The sequence below is a fragment of the Apostichopus japonicus genome, chromosome 19 (assembly GCF_037975245.1).
Source record: "Apostichopus japonicus isolate 1M-3 chromosome 19, ASM3797524v1, whole genome shotgun sequence".
Taxonomy (NCBI): domain Eukaryota; kingdom Metazoa; phylum Echinodermata; class Holothuroidea; order Aspidochirotida; family Stichopodidae; genus Apostichopus; species Apostichopus japonicus.
Window position 1 is genome coordinate 13,717,383 of NC_092579.1, and position 24,027 is coordinate 13,741,409.

At 36.4% G+C, this 24,027-nt stretch overlaps 1 protein-coding gene across 1 annotated transcript in view; it reads right to left on the reverse strand.

The window, feature by feature from the left end:
- Positions 1–3,950: 3,950 nt before the first annotated feature.
- Positions 3,951–24,027, reverse strand: part of LOC139960068 (von Willebrand factor A domain-containing protein 3A-like) — a 38,248-nt gene continuing 18,171 nt past the window's right edge. Inside the window, exons 19-33 of the mRNA XM_071958118.1 lie at positions 23,698–24,014; positions 23,095–23,139; positions 22,334–22,447; positions 20,358–20,442; positions 19,612–19,728; positions 17,703–17,806; positions 15,817–15,935; positions 14,424–14,457; positions 13,421–13,567; positions 12,119–12,225; positions 11,449–11,593; positions 10,616–10,767; positions 9,619–9,745; positions 7,808–7,943; positions 3,951–6,133 (exon numbers count right to left, since the gene is read on the reverse strand). Of these exons, the coding sequence (XP_071814219.1) occupies positions 6,078–6,133; positions 7,808–7,943; positions 9,619–9,745; positions 10,616–10,767; positions 11,449–11,593; positions 12,119–12,225; positions 13,421–13,567; positions 14,424–14,457; positions 15,817–15,935; positions 17,703–17,806; positions 19,612–19,728; positions 20,358–20,442; positions 22,334–22,447; positions 23,095–23,139; positions 23,698–24,014 (1,805 nt within the window). The 3' untranslated portion in view covers positions 3,951–6,077. The remainder of the gene's footprint in view (positions 6,134–7,807; positions 7,944–9,618; positions 9,746–10,615; positions 10,768–11,448; positions 11,594–12,118; positions 12,226–13,420; positions 13,568–14,423; positions 14,458–15,816; positions 15,936–17,702; positions 17,807–19,611; positions 19,729–20,357; positions 20,443–22,333; positions 22,448–23,094; positions 23,140–23,697; positions 24,015–24,027) is intronic.

Sequence of the window (24,027 nt, forward strand, 5' to 3'; positions counted from 1 at the left end):
TATTCGGATTCTGATGGTATGATCGTTACCGGTGAACCGGTAAAGAATCTCACCAGAGTACTTATCCGGGGGATGTTTTAAGATAGTGTGTAGAATCTTGGGCGACTATAATTTGCATATCAGAACAGGGGCGTCAATCCGAATTGAAAAGTGTGTGCATGTGTGTGGGATGGGAGGGGGAAGGGGGGGACATAAATGACTGAACATGGATAGAACTGAAGGAGTCCGCAGCGCCTATTTTAACAATAGTCACATCCTGACAAGTATTATACCTAATTAAGAAAGTCTGATCTATTTAACATCCGGGTGAAACTTGTAGGGACTTTATCATGTCTCATAAATTGAAATTTAAACCCAAAATGGGAACATACTTAAACTTTGCACACAAGAATAAAATCATCTTGTTATACAGTTGTCTACAACATCCACACATATGGTATCATAAGTCCATTTCATAAACACTATTTGGGTATCTGGGTCATTCTTTTCATCGGAAACATAAAAACCTATAAATTAAAGATACCACAGGGTCCTAGCCTAGGTAGAATCCAGAGGGGGCAGTTGAGGTACCGCGCGAAACATTATGTATCGTTCTAAAGTTTGATGTGCCAGGGTCCTTTTTAAAGAAATTTTCAGTAGGTGCCCCATTTACTAAAAGGGACCATCATGGCACTACCAAGCGGAGCGCCACCATCGGTTGGCGCGTCGCGAAGAAAGAACATTTTTGCCCCAAATGCCTCCCAGATTACCGGAAATGGCACTTCCCAGGCCTTGTAAGTTGCATCTAAACATTCTTAATTTAAATATCTCATGTTTTAGAATTTAACACGTAGAAATTAGTAAAATTTTATTCGGTAAAATCACTTTGCAGGAGAAAATTAGGACTTTGCTTTACTTTATAAGTTCTGCTTTATTCATTGTTTTACACAGGTAATTGAAGATATATAAGTACGCTAGGGCATTCTGATGGTAGCCGTAGCCTATATATGCTGAGGGGAAGCCATATGGGGAATTTAGGTGTAAAACAATTGTTAGGTTTGTGTTATCATGTTTGTTTTACATGCCAAAAAGTGACCTATATTGGAGGGGGGGGGGGGGGGACAAATGAGTTGTGTAGGAGACTGTGCCTCAATATTTTTAGTTAAAACATCGGGGCACTGATATAGGGGCTAACAATGAAACTGATAGGCCTTAATAAAACATATAGACGTAATAAAAATATATATAGATCCGTAGTTTCATATTAGACTGATATACAGTTCACTTAGCTCTCTACGTTTATTGTTATTCTAACAAAACCAAAATAAACGCACGGTCATCGCATCCGCGATAGTGCATATACGTCATGAGCGGGTAAAATAAACCTCGTGTTCTCTTTGAACGTCATTCCTACAATACGTGCCTATAATATTGAGGTTGCACACAACTGACTAATTAAATCAGAAGATATGATATGAACATTTCACTAAAACTAACTGAAATAGCGCATACTGCCCAGGCGTTCACATTATCGTACAGGCCTACTTTCATTTAGGAAGTGTAACTCTCACGGAGAGAGCTGCCCCCCCCCCCCCGCTTCGCCCTCCGCAGGCTACGGCCCTGTACCTTAACTGGCATCTGTAAACTTAATCACAAGTTAAAATATTTTGTGAACATATGAGTATAACTACTAAACTAGAACTTGAGGTATGAGTGACATAATTATAATTACAACATAACTAGCAGCTTAGCACCATATATGTATCTGTCTCAAAACTCCTATGAAATATGTAATTATCTCAAAAACACTTAAAACATATGATGAGTGGCATTGCCAACCAAACTGAATACACGAAATAATGTACATGTAGTGTTATATTGCCTGTTAGTGATAATACAACATTCTATAAAATATGGAAAATAATATACTACAAAGAAGATTAGCGAATGCTGCGGGCTTTCATTATCTGCTGGCTTAGCATATAGCCGCAGCGGTGTATTGGAGAGGTTCTTCATTAAATTTCCGCTTTAAATGAAATCCGCAATTCTTTCCAACCCAGTCGAAAGTTCTATTTTTACTCGGGGGTTGAGTAGATGAGAATAAAACATTAATAATTAATAATTACATAGCACATAGTTTGAGCTCCTTTTATGAGATACACGAGTCATTAAGAGCCTGATAAGCCAAGCGCCTACAAGAGTCAGTCTATAAACCTGGGGGTGGGGACACTTGATTTTGTGTCCCCCACCCATCAGAAATTGGGGGACGTGTCCCCCTGTACCCCCCCCCATGATCGACGCCCCTGTATCGGAGTCACGGAACGGCTTATCACTGATCATTTCATACTATTGGTCCTGCTACTGGAAACCAAAAATTGTTTACAACTTTATCTCGCGTTCTTCCTGCCTAAGAAACCGCTCAATTTGTCAATCATGTACAAAGGTACTTAAAGACACGGGGTTTCTGAATTTGTACACCTGTCTCATGGAGGGATGTATTCTGAAGGTTTCGGAATAAGATGTATTGTTTGGCCGCAAACGACTATTTTTTTTTAATCCTTTTTATTTTCGGGGTGAACTCAAACTCAGGGGGAGCATTGTAATGGAATGTCATCTACACCAATATGCTTTCATCCCACGGAATTGAGTAATTCGAATGACATTAGAAAATGCGAACCATGCATTTTTTGATTATTGCAGGCAAAATTAGTGAACCTGAGAATATTGCCGTTCCAACTCCACCACCACCAGGGAGGAGAGGTGTGTGGAGGGCTAAGAGGGGGGAAAGGAGAGGGTAAGGAAGGGAGAGAGAAAAATTAAATGTTTATGTATCAGAAAGGTTGAAGGCCTGTTACTATCGACAATATATATCTTGCTCTGCTAAACGCTGAAGCAGCTAAAAGACAATATCACCTTCGAGAAGATACTTTCCAGTTTCTATAACAACTTTGTCATAACTACTTAAAATCCGGACATTTTTAAAGGATTTTGTAAATCCAAAAGGACGTTCAGTTAAGAAGAAAAAGAGGGAAAATTCACCGATTTTCCGGATGTGCGGCAACCCTTATACTTACAGGCTTTAGGAAAAGTCCCCACAATACGCATCTTTAACATCCGATTTCCCAGTAAAGGTTTCAAACTCTGAAAAGGGAAACGGAGTATTCCTTACATATGAAATCGTGTAAAGAGCGAGCGAGCGAGCGAGCGAGATAAACATCTAATATAAAGCCCTAATATAAACCCGGAAAGTTTTCAGGACCTCAACCAAAACCCTACGATTTGAAATATACCCAGCCCTTCGATGCAGTAGATGAGATTTCTTAATGAATCACTTAACCTAGAAACACGCCTTTGAATTTTATGAAGAAAGTACTTGTTCTTCAACAATATACAGATTCAAATCTCTTAACGGGAGTTGCAGAAACCAAGGTTTGGGGCCTTCCTTTACTGCTGATCGCTAAAACATTTACAACTACATATCCCTTTACACATTCGTTGGTCTTTATTAATGCCATGCAAAGTCACCTTGTTTTCAAGCCTTTTTTTTACTGTTTAGATTAACTGAAGGCAGAATTCAAGCTCCTGTGAAAACATACAGACACACCTGGCCTATGGCACTTCCTAATGATTTTAGATAGTGACTTTATATACCGGAATAGGAGATTTCAGTATTGTCAGTTAATTACAACCTTTCGAAGCTAATAAAGTAATGAATTAAAGGAAAAGAGTCGCCAATTCAAGCACTAATGGTCCTGTGAGGTCAATTTTAGACTTGTTTCTAGTCTTTGCTCTTATATTTGACACAATAGGAAACAAATCTTATCTCCCAATACAGACTGCCTTTTTTCTTAGCTGTTTGGAAGAATCTGTGATTGTTCATATAGTCAGAAGGGTTTGTCATAGACTGGTTGGTTTGTTACTGCTTTTTTATTTTTAATAGTCACCAAAAAAACGAACGAAGAGGAGAGTGGTGAAGTGTTACATAATTGTATTTTTTTCTTTTATTTTAAATACATATATTTTACATTTTGTTCACAAAATGAGCCAATATTTCAACAAATATAACTACTGTATAGATACATATACATCTCTGAACATATAGGCCTATGTACACATGCAGTATCACTACTTCCAAATATCACCATGACAACATACAAACTTTGATATTGATACTTATAATATTAAATGAACTAATCTCCATCATCAAGGTGTTCTATATATTGCAGTGTGCACACTCAGTTAATCTCATAAATTACAACATACACAAAATGGAATAATAGAGTTTCTGTTGTACCTCGACTACAAACGTGCAGCGTTGTTAGTCACTTAAATCCAAATTTCATAGTAAACAAGTCTCGAAGGCACAAGAAGGTGCTCCTGCGTTTCACTTAGTATCCATATATCATAGAAATATGAGTGCAGGCATTGGGTGGGGGTGGGGGTGAGGCAGGAGGGGGAAGGGGCTGAGCGGCCAGGGAGGGAAGTTTGTGGGAGGACAGGGCAAAGTAACTATATTCTTACTCAGAAATTTTGATTTGATTGATTTTTGTTTGGCAATATAACATTGCCAATACATAAATCACATTACCAATGAAATAAATTACCATCAAATTTTGCCCATACAAATAATATAACTGAAAATTTTGATTTACATACTATTACATCTAGGAATAAGGAGCAATCCACAATATGTAATGTTAAAGAGAGGTTATAATGTTCACATACAAAAATTAAACCACTACATTAATAACAACAATAACATGAAACATGATAAAAGCACATTGCACTTTGTGAATAAAAGTCACACTTTAGCATGTTTTAAGGTGTCTGAGGTACTCTGCCACATTAAAAGTATTCAATCCTTGATATACCATAAAAAAAAAAATGGTGTTTAAAATTCAATGCTACAATGATTTATTAGTTTAAAACATATTAACCCCATGATTTAGTTTGACACCCAGATGTATAATTTATGCAGTTAATCAACCAATCGTAAATATTATAAACAGAAGTGGTAAGAGTTGTGAGGAAGCTCTTACCTTCTGTTAACAGATTTAATGAGAGTAATAAAGGTAAATACTTCTTCAAGGTGTCATTAGTCAAGGTAGAGAAAATAAATCAAATTGTCATTTCCTTTCATAATATTAAATATAGACACTGACTGATTTGCATAACAAAAGGGTTATAAAACTCAAAGAGTATTTTGTTCAAGGTGTAGTGATTTTGGTAATTCACAGATACTGGGTTATTTAACTGGATTAATGAACTTAAAATTATCGTATTTATTCAAGGTGGTACAGTGAAGAAAAGCTTACGAACCCAGAAGAAGAATATTTTGGAATTAAATATTTGTTTACGTCGACTAGCTTATAAGTAATTGTCAGCTGTCAAATCACAGTGAATAAACTCTTTGTGTGTAATAGTAGACCTTAACCAGGCAGTATCCTTTCAGGAGCAGATCTGTGAGCATTTTGAAGTTACATCTCTTGCAGTTTGCTTACAGGTAATGAAGACATGAAAGAGATATACCATGCTGGATATTAACCAGCAGTGATTACCTCTGCTAAGTGACTATATAATTAGAAAAAAAGAATTTCTTATAAATTCTTTGGTTATATCTTGTACATTGCTAACTGAGTAACAGTCTACATAACAAAAAGGGGAAAAGATGACATTAAAAAAATTTTTCGAAAGTTTACCAAACCCACATTATCCTGTGTAAATATTCATAGAATTACTCCAACAGCACTTTAAATACCATAACAAAAGTTGTGACTACGGAATCAAAGTAAGCATTCATTATTATTCATATCAAATTCTAATTTTTCATCTATCCTCACATTTATGAATTTTTTTCACAAATCTGGTAAATTTGTCCAATATTAGTACACAAATGGAATGCATGATAAAATCATTGTCCATGCAGTCATGTACAGACTTTTTAAACATTCCTCCTGGGAATATTGAATACTAACCTTAAATATCTTTGAATATGCTTATGACGATGATAGCTAGCATACATTGGATGGTGTATGTCAGAGAACAGACTACAGATGTAACGATAACCGACTGACTACAGGACTAATGGGTCTTAATAATCAAGATTTACCGACAGACACCGGCTGCGCTAGACATCTTGAATGCGTGACGGGATCTGTGCAAGAAAAAATAAAAAGTTGACACCTTTTCAAAGATCTCTATGCAGAACAAGACAGCTGTAATATATAGATATATCTATAACAGAACAGCACAATAATGAGTGAGCTGAGAGACATTTGGCAGTATGTACTAAGGACAAACACATGAGTAGGTTGTTAGGGTGGCAAAAGTAGGTTGTACAACATGATCTATGGAATTAATGGGAAACATTTCTCACAAGCAGGCTTGGGGTAATCGTAATCAGTAATCGTAATCGATTACAATCGATTACATTTTTTGAAGTAATCGTAATCGATTACTTTTGTGAAAATTACAAAGTAATCGTAATCGATTACAAGGGCAAAGTAATCGTAATCGTATTACATTTATGATTACAGTGAAATTTGAATGAGAAGGGCAAAATTAGTAGAAATGATTAAAACTAATTCTTACTATTGGCTTTTAGTGTGACCAAAGAAGTGTTCCTGCTTCTAGAATTCTCTAGCACAATAAACTTATACTAAGAAGTACTGGGGATTTGATCGCCATATTCAAGGATTTTTTATCACCTGAATTATTCTGTTCAATGCTGCCTCTCAGCGTTCACAATCCTTTTGCATACACAACTGGTTGTCTGTTTAATTGTCTGTTTAAATTGTATTTTTTACTGGAATTATGGGTTACACATCTTAAACGTGTTAAGGCATAAATGTGTAATGCCTGGTAGGAATTGTAGATATACTTCCACAATTTTGTCCGTATATACTGTAAATGCCCTTCCTTTGCCCTATTTCATTTCCCGGCAGAGAGTTATATTAAACAGATATGCAGAGGATTGTGCAAGTAACCACAATGTAATCATGATTGTAATCACGATTACATTACAATGTAATCGTAATCGATTACTTCAACTTTAGGCTGTAATCGTAATCGTAATCATACATTCTCAAGTAATCGTAATCGATTACATTCAGATGTAATCGCCCCAAGCCTGCTCACAAGTATCCATTAGTGACAAAAAAGAAAAAACAAAGTTGTTAGCTGGTAAGACTGGGTTTTTTTTGGGGGGGGGGGCTCCGACTGTTCGAGGGGCTTTCATAGTTTACACTCCTGATGCAGATTAACATCTTAAGTGAATGCATGGAATGGCTACAAATCAGCTGATGATGAAAAAAGTCAAGAAAAGTGAGAGTCAAGAAAGAGCAGAGATATATGACAGATCTTTCTCTTCCAGGATGCTCTATTATTATTCATCAAGTACTTTTTGTTTTTGTTTTTTGGCTACGTCATATCAGAGCTCTTACTTAAGTACCACAGAGATTTATTTTCAGATGATGATTGTAATGTATATAAGTTTGATCATCAGTTTCTTGATAAAAGATGCCAAGCAAAAATGCAAAATGAGCTGCTATTAAATCATCTAGGTTAGATTTGAGCAAAGCCTGTCCGCAAAGTTTTTGGCCCACCACCCAGAAGCTTGCATGAGGAGTAAGCTTTGACCCACTAGATCCCCTACCCCTCAGAACCTATCCTCAAAATAAATGAACGCTATCCTGTACCATGGACGTTGGCAAGCTACAAACACATTTTCCAAAGTCTGGCAAAAGATCCCGCCACCCACAAGTAATTTTGGGCGAACCTATTTTGGGGTCGTGCCCCACTGTTTGTGGAATCGTGGCGTTTAACTTACCTTTCTCATGTGGTTTTGGAGTGTCTTGAAAGAGTTCTCTGAAAGACCTTGACTGAGCTAGATAATGCCTTGCCTTCTCAATTTCTGAAGTCAGTAGTAATAAATCATCGCTTTCAAAAGTCGGCAGAACTGGGAACTGAGGATCAAAAAAAAATATGAATACCTCATGATTTACATCGTTATTGATGTTAAATCATAAAATATGCACTGGACATGAGATGGATGCATCAATTCAACACCTCAGCTACACTGTAAACTGATGATCATACACAGATTCCCTCTCATACCTTTAACGTAACACAACAAGTACATAGTCCATGATATACTACATAAATCCTGAGTTAACTGGTGGTGGTTAACTTTGTCAAGTAGCTGTACTGACTGCAGTCAAATCAGTCATGTCAGTAACAGGTCACTATAGCAACTCATCTGATCCAACATATATTGGCATTATAAACTAATTTATGTCAATCATTATTTTGCTTTTACAGTAATCATACCTACAAGAAGTGTTGAGATTTTGACTGGAATATTGCAAATGCTAAACGATTGTTATTTTCAACACAGATCCTATTATTCAGTAGCTGGTTGATTTTCAGCAAAAGTTTATCAAACTCAATGAAATTCTTAAGTTTTGAACACAATTTCTGACACAAAATCAGCAGAGCTTAAGACTGTTTTTCATATCAAATCTGCTCTGTAAAGAACCAAATCATAGACCTTTTTGCCAAAAAAATTTCAAGAAAAGATAAAAAAAAAAAAAAAAAATTAAACCATGTATTGAATAACATGGATAGCAATGGTAAAGTACAAAGCAACTGACACCAGCGATTTATGAGTCCAAGTGTCTGAGACCTGCATGTATCATTCTACACGATTCTGAGTGGCAAGGAAAGTCAAGTGGTTGAGTGTTTGGAGGGCCACTCACTTGGGTAGTTGAAAAACAGCTACTAACATTCATAGTAATTTCAACGTGCTTCGATGTTCCTCTTGAACCGAAGAGTCCTTACACAATCTATTGTTAGTCGTCATCGACATCTGAATCGATGTAATTTCAATCTCCATTCAGATATTTCATTGACTAAATATGAATCTATTTTTACGATAAATAGCTATGAATTTTATCTGCGAACTCGTATTCTAAATTTAAGGTGCCGTGTTTTAGAGCCAGACAGACATTGGATGATGAGGGTGAAGGAGGTATCATTGAAGTAATAAATCTTCCATCATCAGTGAATACTAAACCAATCAAGTCTGAAAGACTTTCTTGAGTCGGAGTCGACCTGCATAATGCTAAATCAAGGGTTAATGTACTCCTACACTATAGCGTGTTGAGACTATACACTCCTACACTATAGCGTGCTATAGAGTGTAGGGCCTACAACACTCCTACAATATAGCAAGCTATAGAGTAGGGCTTACACACTCCTACACCATAGCAAGCTACAGAGTGTAGGGACTACACGCTCCTACACCATTGCAAGCTATAGTGTAGGGCCTACACACTCCTATAGTGTAGGGCCTACACACTCCTAGAACATAGTAAGCTATAGAGTGTAGGGCCTTCACAGTCCTACACCATTGTAAGCTATAGTGTAGGGCCTACACACTCCTATAGTGTAGGGCCTACACACTCTTAGAACATAGTAAGCTATAGAGTGTAGGGCCTTTACAGTCCTACACTACAGCAAGCTATAGCAAGTAAATAACAATCTATTAAGGAAGAAAAACAACCAATATAGACAGAGTCAGTGTCACAATGAACTTTTAGATTGTTTGATCTGATTGGGATAGAGTGTAATGTAACTTACATCAGTGTCCTTGAATCCTTCCTCCAGTAGTCTGTGTACAGCCAAGTCACCATCCATACCAGCAAACACTCTATGGTATCGACCTCTACTCATTGCTGCCAACTGACGTAGGAATGTGTTAGCAGTCCTGAAAGCAAATATGAAATACATAACAAGTGAAAATTATTGATAAAGATGGAAAAGTACTGTCCACGCTCAATATGCTGGAAATAAATAAATATGGCCAAAGTGAGACAATCTTGATATTAGAATTGAGTTGTGGTGAGTTATTGTACTTATTCATGGTGAATAGAGTACTATCTGAACCTTTTTAAATATAATATGTACATAATATTCCTGGCAACACAAAGGAAATTTGAAAACGAATCATTGATCTCGGGAAGGAAAGATGTTTCTTTGGAAGTAATTTCTCAATGGTGGTAAAGGAAGGTCACATAAGTAATGGATGTGAGCTGGTTGACATTGCCAACCACAGACCAGAGTAAAGGTAGAAGCTTTACTGTGCGAACATTATGAAAGCAATATTCATCGATGGGAGATCATTTCTGACGGAGAATCAGAGACCACAAATGAAAGCGACGAGGAGTAGAATATGAAAATATAAGACATCATAATTTATTGCCAGATTTTGTTATTTCTTGTGTTTTCTTGTGCTTCCTTAATTCTATTAGCTTCCTCTTTCTCCTGCATAGGACTGTTCTACTTGTTGTTTCTCCACACTTCCTTTCACAACTTTGCATGCAATATATTAAACTCATTATCAATTATATCTGTATTTGGTAAATTGTTGTGATAAAATAAAATAACATAATGGATTGAAATGTCTTCTAACTATCTTTTTGGCAGTCCCTATGGGAAGGAGTACATTTCCTTTATGTATAAAGATTGCATTCTTGAGGTTATACTAGGCCATAACAACATCTTTTAAGTATCATTGTCTAGGGAAGGAGTACCTTTCCTTAACGTATAACAAATACTTGAATGATTTGTAACTTACTCATCATCACAGTTGAATGATATGGTGTTTATCTTGACTCGTCTGATGGTGTTGATTTCAGCTACATCTCCCAGGATCTTGGAGGTGCTGGTATCTGGTTTACCATCCGTCAACAAATAGATTGCTTCAAGACGTTTATCCTGAAATGCAGCCTAGAATTAAAAAAAAAAATTACAACAATGTGTGTTACAATTTGGTACAACTTTAGGTGAAGGTGCCTGAAACCCCAAGAAACTTCATCTACCTTCCAAAACGAGAGGGGTATAAAACAATAATGACTCTACCGGCCCAAATCATGCATGTTCTTGTGGGTAGAGGAGAAATCATTTAAACTAGACTTTTGAAAAAACTCTGTTCCTGCTCTACAAGAAAATTTATTTTATACTACTACTGAGGATAATCACAACACTAGCTCACGTATGCACACAGCATCCTGAAGAATGAAATCATTAGTGTACAGTCAAATTGAAACTATGAAAGTTTAATCCAAGCTCTGAATGAAATATATTCTGTTAACCAACCTCAAATAATGTGACCCCTGGGTCAATCATGACCACTTTAGTTATATGTTACAAGTACATATCTATGACTGCTATGTTGTGCAATGGGTAAGAGGGGGGAGGGCTGTTTTTAGATCATTTTATTATATTAGTTCACAGATTTCCACAATTTGGTCGTTTGTAAAATACCACTTTACAGAAACATGTTGAATTATGAAATCACCATTCTAGTCTCTGATTCAAAATCCATAATTGAAAAGAGCCATTGGTGTGGGGGGGGGAGGGGGAAGGGGGTGGCCAATGACATCGTAAGTGAAGTATTAGAATTCTTACCATCAGAGCCTCGAGGGTACATGAATTACCAGCAGGAACAAACGAGTTGACCCATCTGACTGCATCGTGACAGTTACTATCACTAGGCTCCACAGCGACTGGTCTCCAAGGCTCAATGTCGCCAGAAAATCGAATCAAGTTAAAACTGTTGGAAAAGACATCGAATTCTCTTGAGAACAAATAAAGGTCAAAGTCTGAGATATATCAAAATAAACGCACAGACCAAATTGAAAGGCTAAAATATAAAGATTCTCCATATTGAGTCAGATTCTGCAAGGAAGGCCAAACTTCCTAAGCTTTATGGACTTGTCCAATCAAAGAGTGAGCGAAGAATGAAGACTGTTCAGAATGCAACATCACACCTCTAGATTTAAAGCCCCAATGCAAGATCACATGCCAAGTCCAATATCCACAATATATTCCATTTTATAATCAAAATGACCTCATACTCTTTTAGGATTTATACACTAACCATCATAATTATGTAAATTGGGCCATGCCATCAGACTCCCAGGACCTTTGGGTTTCCCGATCTTCTAACCATTCCACGATAAAATTGTATCTAGTTTTGTTTAAATTAAATCCGATGAAATGCATATATTTTCATACACTGTTACAGGGTCATAATTTATCATCTAAATATGTAAATGATCTATGACCTATGACCTACCTGACCTTCATCCGTCTGAACTGCTCCCATATCAAGGCTACTAAGTCCTTCTTGAGATCATCCATGTGTGATACCATTGACCCTGAGGTATCAATTAAGACACATACCTGTAAACAGAGCACATGGATGGGCATTTACCAATCACAAACAAACACATCATCACAACCCAGGATAATTGCATCATGGGAGGAAATGGGCAAATGCAGACAGATAGACAGACAGACAGACTCATAAATTATGCTTGACTCAAGTCAAACATTTATTACAAATATGTGATGGATTGCATACATATAATGTCGTCACACATACCTGGTAAATGCTATAGGTATGTGTATAAACCACTATGTGTTTTGCCTTGCAACTGTACCAAACTTGTCAGTTGTCAAATACTGTAACAGAACCAATCTACACAGTACACTGTCACACGTTTATCATAGTAATATGGTAAAAAATACGCCAGTCAGCTTGTACCAGGTTTTTCTGTTACAATCGTAAAATATCACGACACATTCTTAATATTTACCGAATAGTTTGACACCCTGGCACATTCTACATCGCATAAATTACAGAAATTTGTCTGTTAGCTTGAAGTCAACACTCGCCTATATTCATACACAGGAACAAAACCATGTGACAAATCGACGTTTGGATTGAATTGCATGTATTAAAAATTTGAAGAAAATATGCTACGGAAGTTTACGGATGGTTTATACATTGAGAATATCATCACACACGGTTACTATCAATTTACAGAGTAGCACCATCTATTACCTGCAAGCTACAATGTCCTTCTGCTTGCAGTGAGGCTGTAACATTTCCCATAGGGACATCAAAGCATGCCAGACTTAGAAATTGTCCAAATGGTTAATTTCCATAAAAACCCTAAATCATATGATGGTAGCAACGTTATTGGTGACAACAAAAATGAGCTTTTGATGTTTTGCTTTGTACATTTGTAGTAGCATTTCCAAGTAATGTTTACTGTAGGTGGTTCATATACCACTTACTGCACTAAAAACAGCATTCACATATTAGCTTAGCTTCTTTTAGTTTCTGGGTCTGTTTACACACCAAAGTTGTGAACATTACAAGCCCTACACCTTGCTAAGCATTGCTACACCAGTAGCATTTGTTTGAGGGTGTTCAGGCTGTCAGCAAATTTACATTATCGGAGCCACACGAAAAACACATCACTAGACAAACCTTACTTAAGAAATGTTAGGTAACCCCGTGAGCACTGAACCTGTGACTATACTTAGGTTTATAAAATAAACGAAGGTTCATAAGACGAATAAAACTGACCTTTTTCTCAATGACGGTACCAAAGGTTCTTCTGCTGGCACCAAGCAACCACTGTAGCCTCCTGAGATATCTTCTGAGTACAGACTCTAGCTGTTGTTCATAATCTCTTAACTCATGAGCTTGTAACTGCAGATGCTTCACAGAACCCTGAGGGAAGCAATCATAAATCAGAACACTTTCCAACAACGGCCGTATAAATGAATGTTGAAAATTATCTAGTTGTAGGTTAGAAAGTACAACAAACTGTGTGTATTCATGAAAAGCAATTGGATATGCTGTACATACTATATCATCATAACGCTACAAATGTTGCACTTAATACTGTCACTGATCAAACGCACCAACTTTTGAGCGACACAACATGATCGTATCATATCTAGGTACATCTCTTGTAGGGTTAAATACTACTCGGTATCAAATAAAAATAAAATACATCAAATTAACTTGAGTCAATAATCAACTGCTCTATATTGAAGATTGTAATTTTTTTTTAATGCAAAACATTTTTGGCTGCTTAGTCTTACACCAAAGGTTATCAATTCATTTGTGGGAAGGGTCAGAAGAAAACATTGGCTGGAGCAAGGGGCCTGACATATCCAAACTCTGACTTGAACTAGATTGAGCAATGTGCATGGGAGGCTGGTAAGGGTGTTCTGATAACCCCAAGACTGTGTCATGATTTTTGTTTTGTTTTGCAGATTGAATGGAAATTTTTAACCCGCAAGAATTGGCCTGCAGGATGCCTCATGAGAAACCTGAAGTTTACAGCAACATGGGCATATATTCATGACTCATATAAATCAGTCGTATAATGTGCTGTGGTGAAGACTATCTGAATGTGATACTGACCATTCTGTACATTATAGTGTGAACGGATACACTAAAGAAGCATGTACATAGCATAGAGAAGTACAGAACTTAATGACAAGATCACGTTTGATCAAATTAGTCAATATTTCAGCCATTCTATTGAAATAAGGACGAGAAACAACAGGTGACCTACCTTGATGTAAACACTTGGAAAGATGCTACAATACCTGTAGAGAGGAAAGAAGAAAATATAAAAAATAAGAAGACAAGACAGAAACATGAAATATGACTAAAGCAACGGTTTACTGTCTTCGTACAGTCCCTGCATAGCAACAATTTACTGTCTCCGTACAGTCCCCGCAAAGCAACAGTTTACTGTCTCGGTACAGTCCCCGCATAGCAACAGTTTACTGTCTCGGTACAGTCCCCGCATAGCAACAGTTTACTGTCTCCGTACAGTCCCCACATAGCAACAGTTTACTGTCTCCGTACAGTCCCCACATAGTTTCTGTCTTCGTACATTCCCCACAAAGCAACAGTTTACTGTCTCCGTACAGTCCCCGCATAGCAACAGTTTACTGTCTCCGTACAGTCCCCACATAGCAACAGTTTACTGTCTCTGTACAGTCCCCACATAGTTTCTGTCTTCGTACATTCCCCACAAAGCAACAGTTTACTGTCTCCGTACAGTCCCCGCATAGCAACAGTTTACTGTCTCCGTACAGTCCCCACATAGCAACAGTTTACTGTCTCCGTACAGTCCCCACATAGTTTCTGTCTTCGTACATTCCCCACAAAGCAACAGTTTACTGTCTCTGTACAGTCCCCACATACGACTGAATGGAGTTACAATGTAACTACTTTAACACAACCATTTTAGATACACAACTAATGTTAGATTCAATTCAAGAATGAACATGAAATGTAACCATTTATACATCATATACAACTGCTGGTCAACTAGCTCATTGATTATTTTCTTTACTGAAACATTGTAAATTGGCACAAAGGACTCTGATTGGATAATGAATTCAGAAACAATTTTAATCAATCCCATGAGATAAACAATTACTTTTCATTTCATTTTCATTGATTGCCAGTATAAATATGAAAATATTTATAACAGGAGTATCGATGACTAAGAAAATATACAGTATTTCTTTGACTAATCTAAATTAATTTTGTGGATTCATGTGTTGCCCAAACAAAGAAACAAAATACAGAAATTGAATTATTTTCATTTCTCATATTCTTCACAGATAAGTTACTTTGAGATATAATGAAGCACATGCATACAGTACTCTTGTTGAATTGATTAATGTAAATTCCTTAACAAGGATGCTGACGTGCCGTTTGGAAATTTGGCGATAAAAGTCTGACTCATGCATACGATTATTTCGGTTAGAGTGAAATACTTTAAGATGAAATAAATCCACTTTAATAATACAGTAATATATGACAATCTTGTAACAAGTAACATTACTCACTCAGCGATACCACATCCTAACTTTTTTGCTCATATATAATTAAAATTTTCAAATGATAATCGCCTGAAGGGGAATCAGATAAATGAAGGGCTGACGTACTTAGCAGGTACAGTTTTGTTCAACGTGTTCACATGTCTCTTTGCATGAGTGCAGTCTGCTCCAGCTACAAGTTTATTTAAATCCAGCCTCAGTTTAACCAAACAATATTTCTTCAGCCACTGTAAGAAAACAAAAAGATTTCAAACAATTAGAACTATGAGGACAGCTGAACTAAGAATAATACCGAAAATCAAAGTACGAAAAGACATTGTCCCTCCCTAATAGATGACTAATGTCTTACCGAAGGTGTGAAAAATACAGCAAATTGATTAAACAAATAATACTTTAGAAACTGACTTGTAAATGGACTTTAAATAAATGACACCTTTTAAAGCAGAAATAAGGACTTGGTTTTCAGCTTCAAAAATCGTACACAGATGGAAACACACCAATGGTCAAATATTGGTCAAATATGGTCAAATATTGTATTCTCTATTCCACTGACAAATTGAAGAAAACAACAGTCAACCAATTTACTTGTGTTACAATACTTATACTGTTAACTGGGCTATTAAGAGCACAAAAAGTGAGTTAACATACTCATTTCTCTTTCCCCCACCCCACCCTCACCCCCACCCTCACTCTCAACCCCACTGCTCTAGCCAACCAATTCTTTGCTGCTTTCCAAACTATTAATGTAATCCAGCTACTAATGTGAGGGTTCGTCATTATCAGTGATTTCATTTCCCAGTTTTGACCTTTTAACAACTTTGACAATCATCATGTCTGTATATATTACCCTTAACAGCTAATAAAAAAATTAGATGTTGTGAGCCGGCTGTCCAAGCATAATAAACAAAGTCATATCCTTGTTATGGCAATACCAAACATAAACTTGATGCTAGTGATACAGTCTCTGATTAATATATTGGGTGTCATTTCAAGTGACGTGGCATAGCATCTTAGATGTCGTGACGGCCTTTGTTTCATGAAGCAAACAGACTGGTGGGATCCTGGGTATTTTTTCACTGGAGGGCAATTTTTGTTCCTTTTGTTTAACCTTTTTTTTAATCTTCATTTCTTCATTTCTTCCTTTTTTTATCTTTTGAAAGTCTTCCAAAAGTGATCCAAACTTTACTATAACCTGAATTGCTCTTATTAAGGCTCTGAAAGGCTCACAAGGTCCCCAGTTCGAGTCACTCCCAGATTAATGTATGTCGTCCAGTTACAGAGTTGTTGACAATTGACAATAATCATGGACGTTAAATATGAATGTAAGAGACTGACTTCGGTCAGCTTGCGGCTTTGATAAGCCAATGAGGCTTTGCGAGTTCCTGCTGGCAGGAGGATCTAATATACATACATAAACTGAACTGCCCCACCAGACAGAAAGTGTATATAAAGCATACAAACAATCCACATTGTTTATTATACATACATATCATGTGGCTACTGAGCATTTCTCAATTAACTGCATTGCAAGGCTAAATATCACGCCACTATACATATAATCACAAACATCTATATTAATCTCAAAAAGTAAGATTACATAGTTTTATTACGTAGCTAAATTATTTATCCAGAGAGCAAACTTCATTTTCTTCCCACTGGCAATGGTCTTATGAATTAAAACTGGTCCCCCAAATATAAGCCAGTATTAGTTAATGAGATTACCACCTGATGTGAGGTACAAGCTCTATCTCTTAGGATTAGATTCAATGCCATCATGTTTGAATATGGGATTAACCTCATGACATAAAAAAGTAAAAAGCAACAATCCATTTTTTCTTGGGATTACATCTATTGCCATGTTAACTGACCTGGAAGAAAGAACGCACACATCTACACACACATCAGGCAATGCATTAATCATGTCACTGACTACCGAGTTGATGATATATCTTATATTCACAAGAGGGGATTATTGTTGGGAGTTTTGGTCTCACCTCTTTCGATGTAGATATCTCTTCCTTGTCTGGGATCACCGGATGGTTGATCGGTTTCCATTTCCTCTTCTTCAGAGGATCCTTGTACTCTCGAAACACAAGACCTGATAGAACAAAACAGGACACAAAAACTGGTTCATTTTCATAATTTAAATCCTTTTAGAGACCGTGGTCTTGCATATTCAAGATGGCTGGCTGTATTTGCATTGTTGATATTTAAATCCCTTTTCAAGTTGTCGTGAATATTCAAGCTTCCTTCTCTTATAGAAGCTTAGCTGTGCCTGCATTGTTGATATTTAAATCCATTTAAAAGTGGTCTTGAATATTCAAGCTTCCTACACTTAAAGAAGCTGGCTGTGCTTGCATTGTTGATATTTAAATCCTTTAAAGGTGGGCTTGAATATTCAAGCTTCCTTCTCTTAGAGAAGCTGGCTGTGTTTCCATTGTTCATATTTAAATTTAAAGGTGGTCTTTAATATTTAAGCTTCCTTCTCTTAAAGCTGGCTGTGTTTGCTTTGTTGATATTTAAATCCTTTTAAAGCTTCCTTCTCTTAAAGAAGATGGCGGTGTTTGCATTGTTGATATTTAAATCCTTTTAAAGGTGGTCTTGCATATTCAAGTTTCCATCTCTTAAGGAAGTTGGCCTGTGCTTGCACTGTTGGTATTTTCCACATCCCCCTCCTCCACCTACCAAACACTCGAAAACAAGATATGTGGTCAGTTTGCTGCACTACTAATGTCGCAATCAATGATCTGAAAACTTTAGCCATCAAAAGTATCATCGACACACTATGAACAAACATGTTTTAATTATGAAAGAAAGACTGGTTTTGATAAGAGAAAAAAAGAGAAGCTAGTTATATCAGTTGCTTTGGGTTTCTCCGTTGGTTACCTCGGAATGGCAACTTGACCCAGGATGCTAAATAAAGTCTTTTACAAAATGTGATATTTCAGTGTGGGCAGAGCATCTAACATGTGATATCATTGTCCTTATTTGAATGTAGACATCTTGTTCTGGTTAATTTAAGGAGGATTGACCAAGTATCCGTTTAAAACGTTCAGTTTCGGTTTCAGTTTATTCCCAATGAAGTGTTATTAGAGTAAGTATATATATATATATATATATATCTTTACTTATATATTCAGAAAACAAACTAGGAAGTGGAGAAGGTCTAAGGAACTGATTTGCTATTATAAGAAGGTTCCCCTTTATAGAAGATATAAATAAATTTCAGAGAAAGGAAAAAGGAAAAAAACACATAACAAGAGCAAAAAAAAAAAAAAAAAAAGGGGAAAAAGGGGAAAAAGTGGATAATTAAACCATAATCCATATCCTACAGAACGAAAGACATTCGATATACTATGATAATTTCACCAGAAAGGATATCTTTATGTTTTTAACAAGGCACTTACTATCATATGCAAAAGAGAAGGTTTGTTAAACAATCAATTTTTTTACTCATTAAAAATAAAAAATAAATCAGAAAAATAAATAAGAAATAAGAAAAATAAGAATTCCAAGCATGGACACCCCTATTTTACAAGTTAGATTTGGAAAGACAATATTAATACTGTAATAATAATATTTTTTTAAACACTTTTTATTTGTTAACGCTTGCTTCACGTCAGATATGTAAATTCCACAGACCCAATATAGCAATTATCAGTTTGTTTAGTCACTTGATGAAACAGTGAAATCAACCTCAAAGTTGTTCCGTCATCCTGTTTCTTTCATAAACGTTAGGTCTTTGTATCAGATTTCAGACAAGGAAGATGCTAAAGTAAGTTAGTTTTGGCATGTACGTCAAAGAAATGTATCAAAATATCTATAAGACAAAACCAAACAAAAACAGACCCTCCCCTCCCTCCCCCCCCCCTTCAAGAATAATAAAGAAAAACATAAACTCACCGACATCATTCTTTTGTTCTGTATAGAAGACAGCTCTTTTTGCTTTCACTTTCTCAGCTTTACATAACTTTTGGTTCTTCTGATCATTTTCAGCTTTTTGTTTGTTTCCATAAGGCTCTAAAAATACACAACACGATGGAAAAAGGAAAAGAAATTATTAACTAGTGTTGTTAATGTTCACATCTAACGTTACGGCTTCATGCTGCAGCTTGGGCTGGTCCTTAATATGGTATCTTTTGCTCCAAATCATGTAATATTTACATATATATATATATATATATATATATATATTTTTAAATAAACTTTAACTTCCATTTTCTTTCGTACATACTTTTACCTTTGTCATGTACACTGTTTTTTAATGTTTAGTGCAAGCATCTATTTTAATAACCTTTCAGGGATAATATGATAAAGATGAAAATCAATTAATCAATCAAGTAATTTGTGTGATCCCTCAATCTGAGATATCAATGAGATCAACCCCATACCCATTTGGCTAATCCTAACTTTGAATTGACTAATCCCAACACAGAATGTTTTGTGTCATTCAAATGCAACATTAATATCCCTTCCTTAGCAAGCATTTTACTGCGTTGATAAGTCACAGACTTCTTGAGGCTTTTAACATCTGCTTTAATCATCACAGAACAAACTTAAGAGTGTAATGTCAGGCAAACTTGTGTTTTGTTTTGACGAAGAGACAAGAATGTTTGAAATACCAACCCTCTTCTTTAAAACAGACTCACCAGATGGTATGACGTATTTCTTTCCACTGGTAGGCCTCCAAACACCACTCTTCTTTTCTTCACTCTCTTTATTATCTTGAATTTGCTGTAATTTGAGGGGAAAAAGGAAAAGAAAAGTGACAGATGCTAGGAAACACAAGTTATCACACACATGCTTTAGAACTAGTGCTTAATATTGATCTACCGACAGCTTTAGTAGAATTAAGAAAATGGTGGGTTGTAATTGGGGGTGAAATTATGGATAACAGGACCAGGGGCCAATTTCTGTGAAATGACAGCCCTGGTTCACAAGCTTTTTCGTGGAACAAGGGGCCGCCGCTTGAAAGTAAGCAGGGGCCATATGTCATTTTCTAAACTTACAAATGATAATTTTACAACCTTTAATTGTAAATCTATCATGCAGCAACAATGATATAGCTTTGCTGTTTAAATTCCTTTTCAATTAAAATTGTGTTGAAGACTGGCTGATTGGTGTTAAACAACACCTTTCTGCAAATCGTCTCAAAGATCTATGTGAGCATTTCTGGCAAGTTAGGAGGGCCATTTGGGCCTAGGCCACTTGCCTATCTCACCGGTGAGGGGGCACAGCACCCAAGTAAATAACATTTTCTTGTTTGACAACTCTATTGAAATTTTCTCTTATCAGGCTATGAAATTGGAACATGAGAGCAAAAATATCAATCTGTTTTAATGAAAAACAAAAATTCATTATGACAGTTGAACGGTTTGAATATAACCCTTACATCACCATTTAGTGTATAGTGTGTGTACTATACTACATCTTGCTAACCCTTACATCACCATTTAGTGTATAGTGTGTGTACTATACTACACCTTGCTAACCCTTACATCACCATTTAGTGTATAGTGTGTGTACTATACTACACCTTGCTAACCCTTACATCACCATTTAGTGTAAAGTGTGTGTACTATACTACACCTTGCTAACCCTTACATCACCATTTAGTGTATAGTGTGTGTACTATACTACACCTTGCTAACCCTTACATCACCATTTAGTGTATAGTGTGTGTACTATACTACATCTTGCTAACCCTTACATCACCATTTAGTGTAAAGTGTGTGTACTATACTACACCTTGCTAACCCTTACATCACCATTTAGTGTATAGTGTGTGTACTATACTACACCTTGCTAACCCTTACATCACCATTTAGTGTATAGTGTGTGTACTATACTACATCTTGCTAACCCTTACATCACCATTTAGTGTATAGTGTGTGTACTATACTACACCTTGCTAACCCTTACATCACCATTTAGTGTATAGTGTGTGTACTATACTACACCTTGCTAACCCTTACATCACCATTTAGTGTATAGTGTGTGTACTATACTACATCTTGCTAACCCTTACATCACCATTTAGTGTATAGTGTGTGTACTATACTACACCTTGCTAACCCTTACATCACCATTTAGTGTAAAGTGTGTGTACTATACTACACCTTGCTAACCCTTACATCACCATTTAGTGTATAGTGTGTGTACTATACTACACCTTGCTAACCCTTACATCACCATTTAGTGTATAGTGTGTGTACTATACTACACCTTGCTAACCCTTACATCACCATTTAGTGTATAGTGTGTGTACTATACTACACCTTGCTAACCCTTACATCACCATTTAGTGTATAGTGTGTGTACTATACTACACCTTGCTAACCCTTACATCACCATTTAGTGTATAGTGTGTGTACTATACTACATCTTGCTAACCATTACATCACCATTTAGTGTATAGTGTGTGTACTATACTACACCTTGCTAACCCTTACATCACCATTTAGTGTATAGTGTGTGTACTATACTACATCTTGCTAACCCTTACATCACCATTTAGTGTATAGTGTGTGTACTATACTACACCTTGCTAGAAACTACTGCAGGGCTCTCTGCAGACATGACCAGATATTAAACCTAGCTACAGATTTGTTCTTAAATAGCTCACCAGCCTAGCCAGAGTCAGTTCTGTGTGTTTTGGAGGTCCCAGGATGGCCTTCTTCTTGGCAGAGGTTGGCCTCATTGGTAACATCTTGGTTTCAACTTGCATCTTTTCCATTTTCTGAGTGAATCAAAAGAAATTTACCTCGATACCAACGTCAATAAACCGTGTAGAAATCCAACAATGTGGACGAAATGCAGAAATATATACACAAGAAAGATACATTGTGTTATTGAAACCAAAAACTTAATTCGCAAAGCGCAAAACTGGGTCAAGGATAAGTGGTGCAAAGTACCTTGTTTGACCCAAGATATGTTCTACGTTATTTTTTTATTTTTTATCAGAATGAAGGTTAAACACTGATAAAAAATTTGCAATAAAATTGAGAACGTTCTCGCTAGGCCTGTTCTGTTTTTCTCATTTTCCTGAGTTCAAGGAGGTAATAAGGTTAAGTAAAAACAACAGTCAATGAGGTAATAGATATTTCTACTTTCCTGACTGTGTGTTTAAAGAAGATTATAAAGAGGCACATGTTATGGGATGATAAGGAACACTCTCCAGTTAAGTGTATATTAAAAGTCACAAGTAGTGTATTTTATTAAAATGACCACAGGCAAGATTCTTAAAACCCAAATAGAAATTCAATTGGATTGAAATAAACACAATTAAGTGGTAAAACCCTACAAGTTAAAACACATTCACAGAATAGAAGTTAACTACAAATTTGGTACAGATATGGCCCAGATCAGTTTTTACAATAAACTCACATATTTATTGGACCTTTTCTTGACTGACTCAACCAGCATTGCACACTGAAAAGAAATGAAAAAAAGAAAGAATACAAAACATAAGGATAATGAAAAGTTTTAAGACAAAGAAACTTGTTCTTGGGAAATCAATGGTTAAAACCAAGATGATATATATGGTGGGTACTTGTTATGTAGTGGAGTGTCTTGAATACATATCCCTTTCAAAGTTTGTTAAAAAAGTGTGTTCAAAGTGTGTTAAAAAGTGTGCTAAAAAATATTAGTAACATTGATAAAAGATTAACACAAAGCTAAGCATCATTTTATAGAGCAAACAAGACTAAACCTTTAACTGAGACACAAGGAAACTATCTATAAGTTTGAAGTACATATTAAGGTGACCTTTGCATAGATTAAACTGATTGCAGTCCCCTTTAGCATGCTGTGGTAAACAACATTAATGAACCGGGATACATTGTTGAATGAAGTCTTTGCGGTGATAGAAAAAGAGACAACCATAAAAATAAAATCAGGAAACACAGCATCAGGGAAGTAAAAAATGATAAAGATGTAAGAAATATGAAATAAGAGTAATTAATTTGTTAATTGATTAAAATGACTGACCTTTTGAGAATAGTTGACAGCTTTGTCCATCTCACTGAGGATGTATTTAACATCGTCACTCTCAATGATGCCCGTCTCTCTGAACCAATGGAACCGTCCTCCACTGATGTGAGCCAGGGTACGCAGACACTCGGCCGTCTGGGTGATGTTGGCGTACCTGCCCGGGATCGCGCCGTTGGCGTCGTAGTCGTCGACGTTGAATAAGATGGAATGGAGGCGGGTGGTCACGCCCACGGTGGCCTCCTCCATGAATGAACAGATGACATCGGAGGGTTGGTCGGGGATACCACTGGTGAAGAGGTATAGTCCCTCTACCGCTGGGGAGACAAA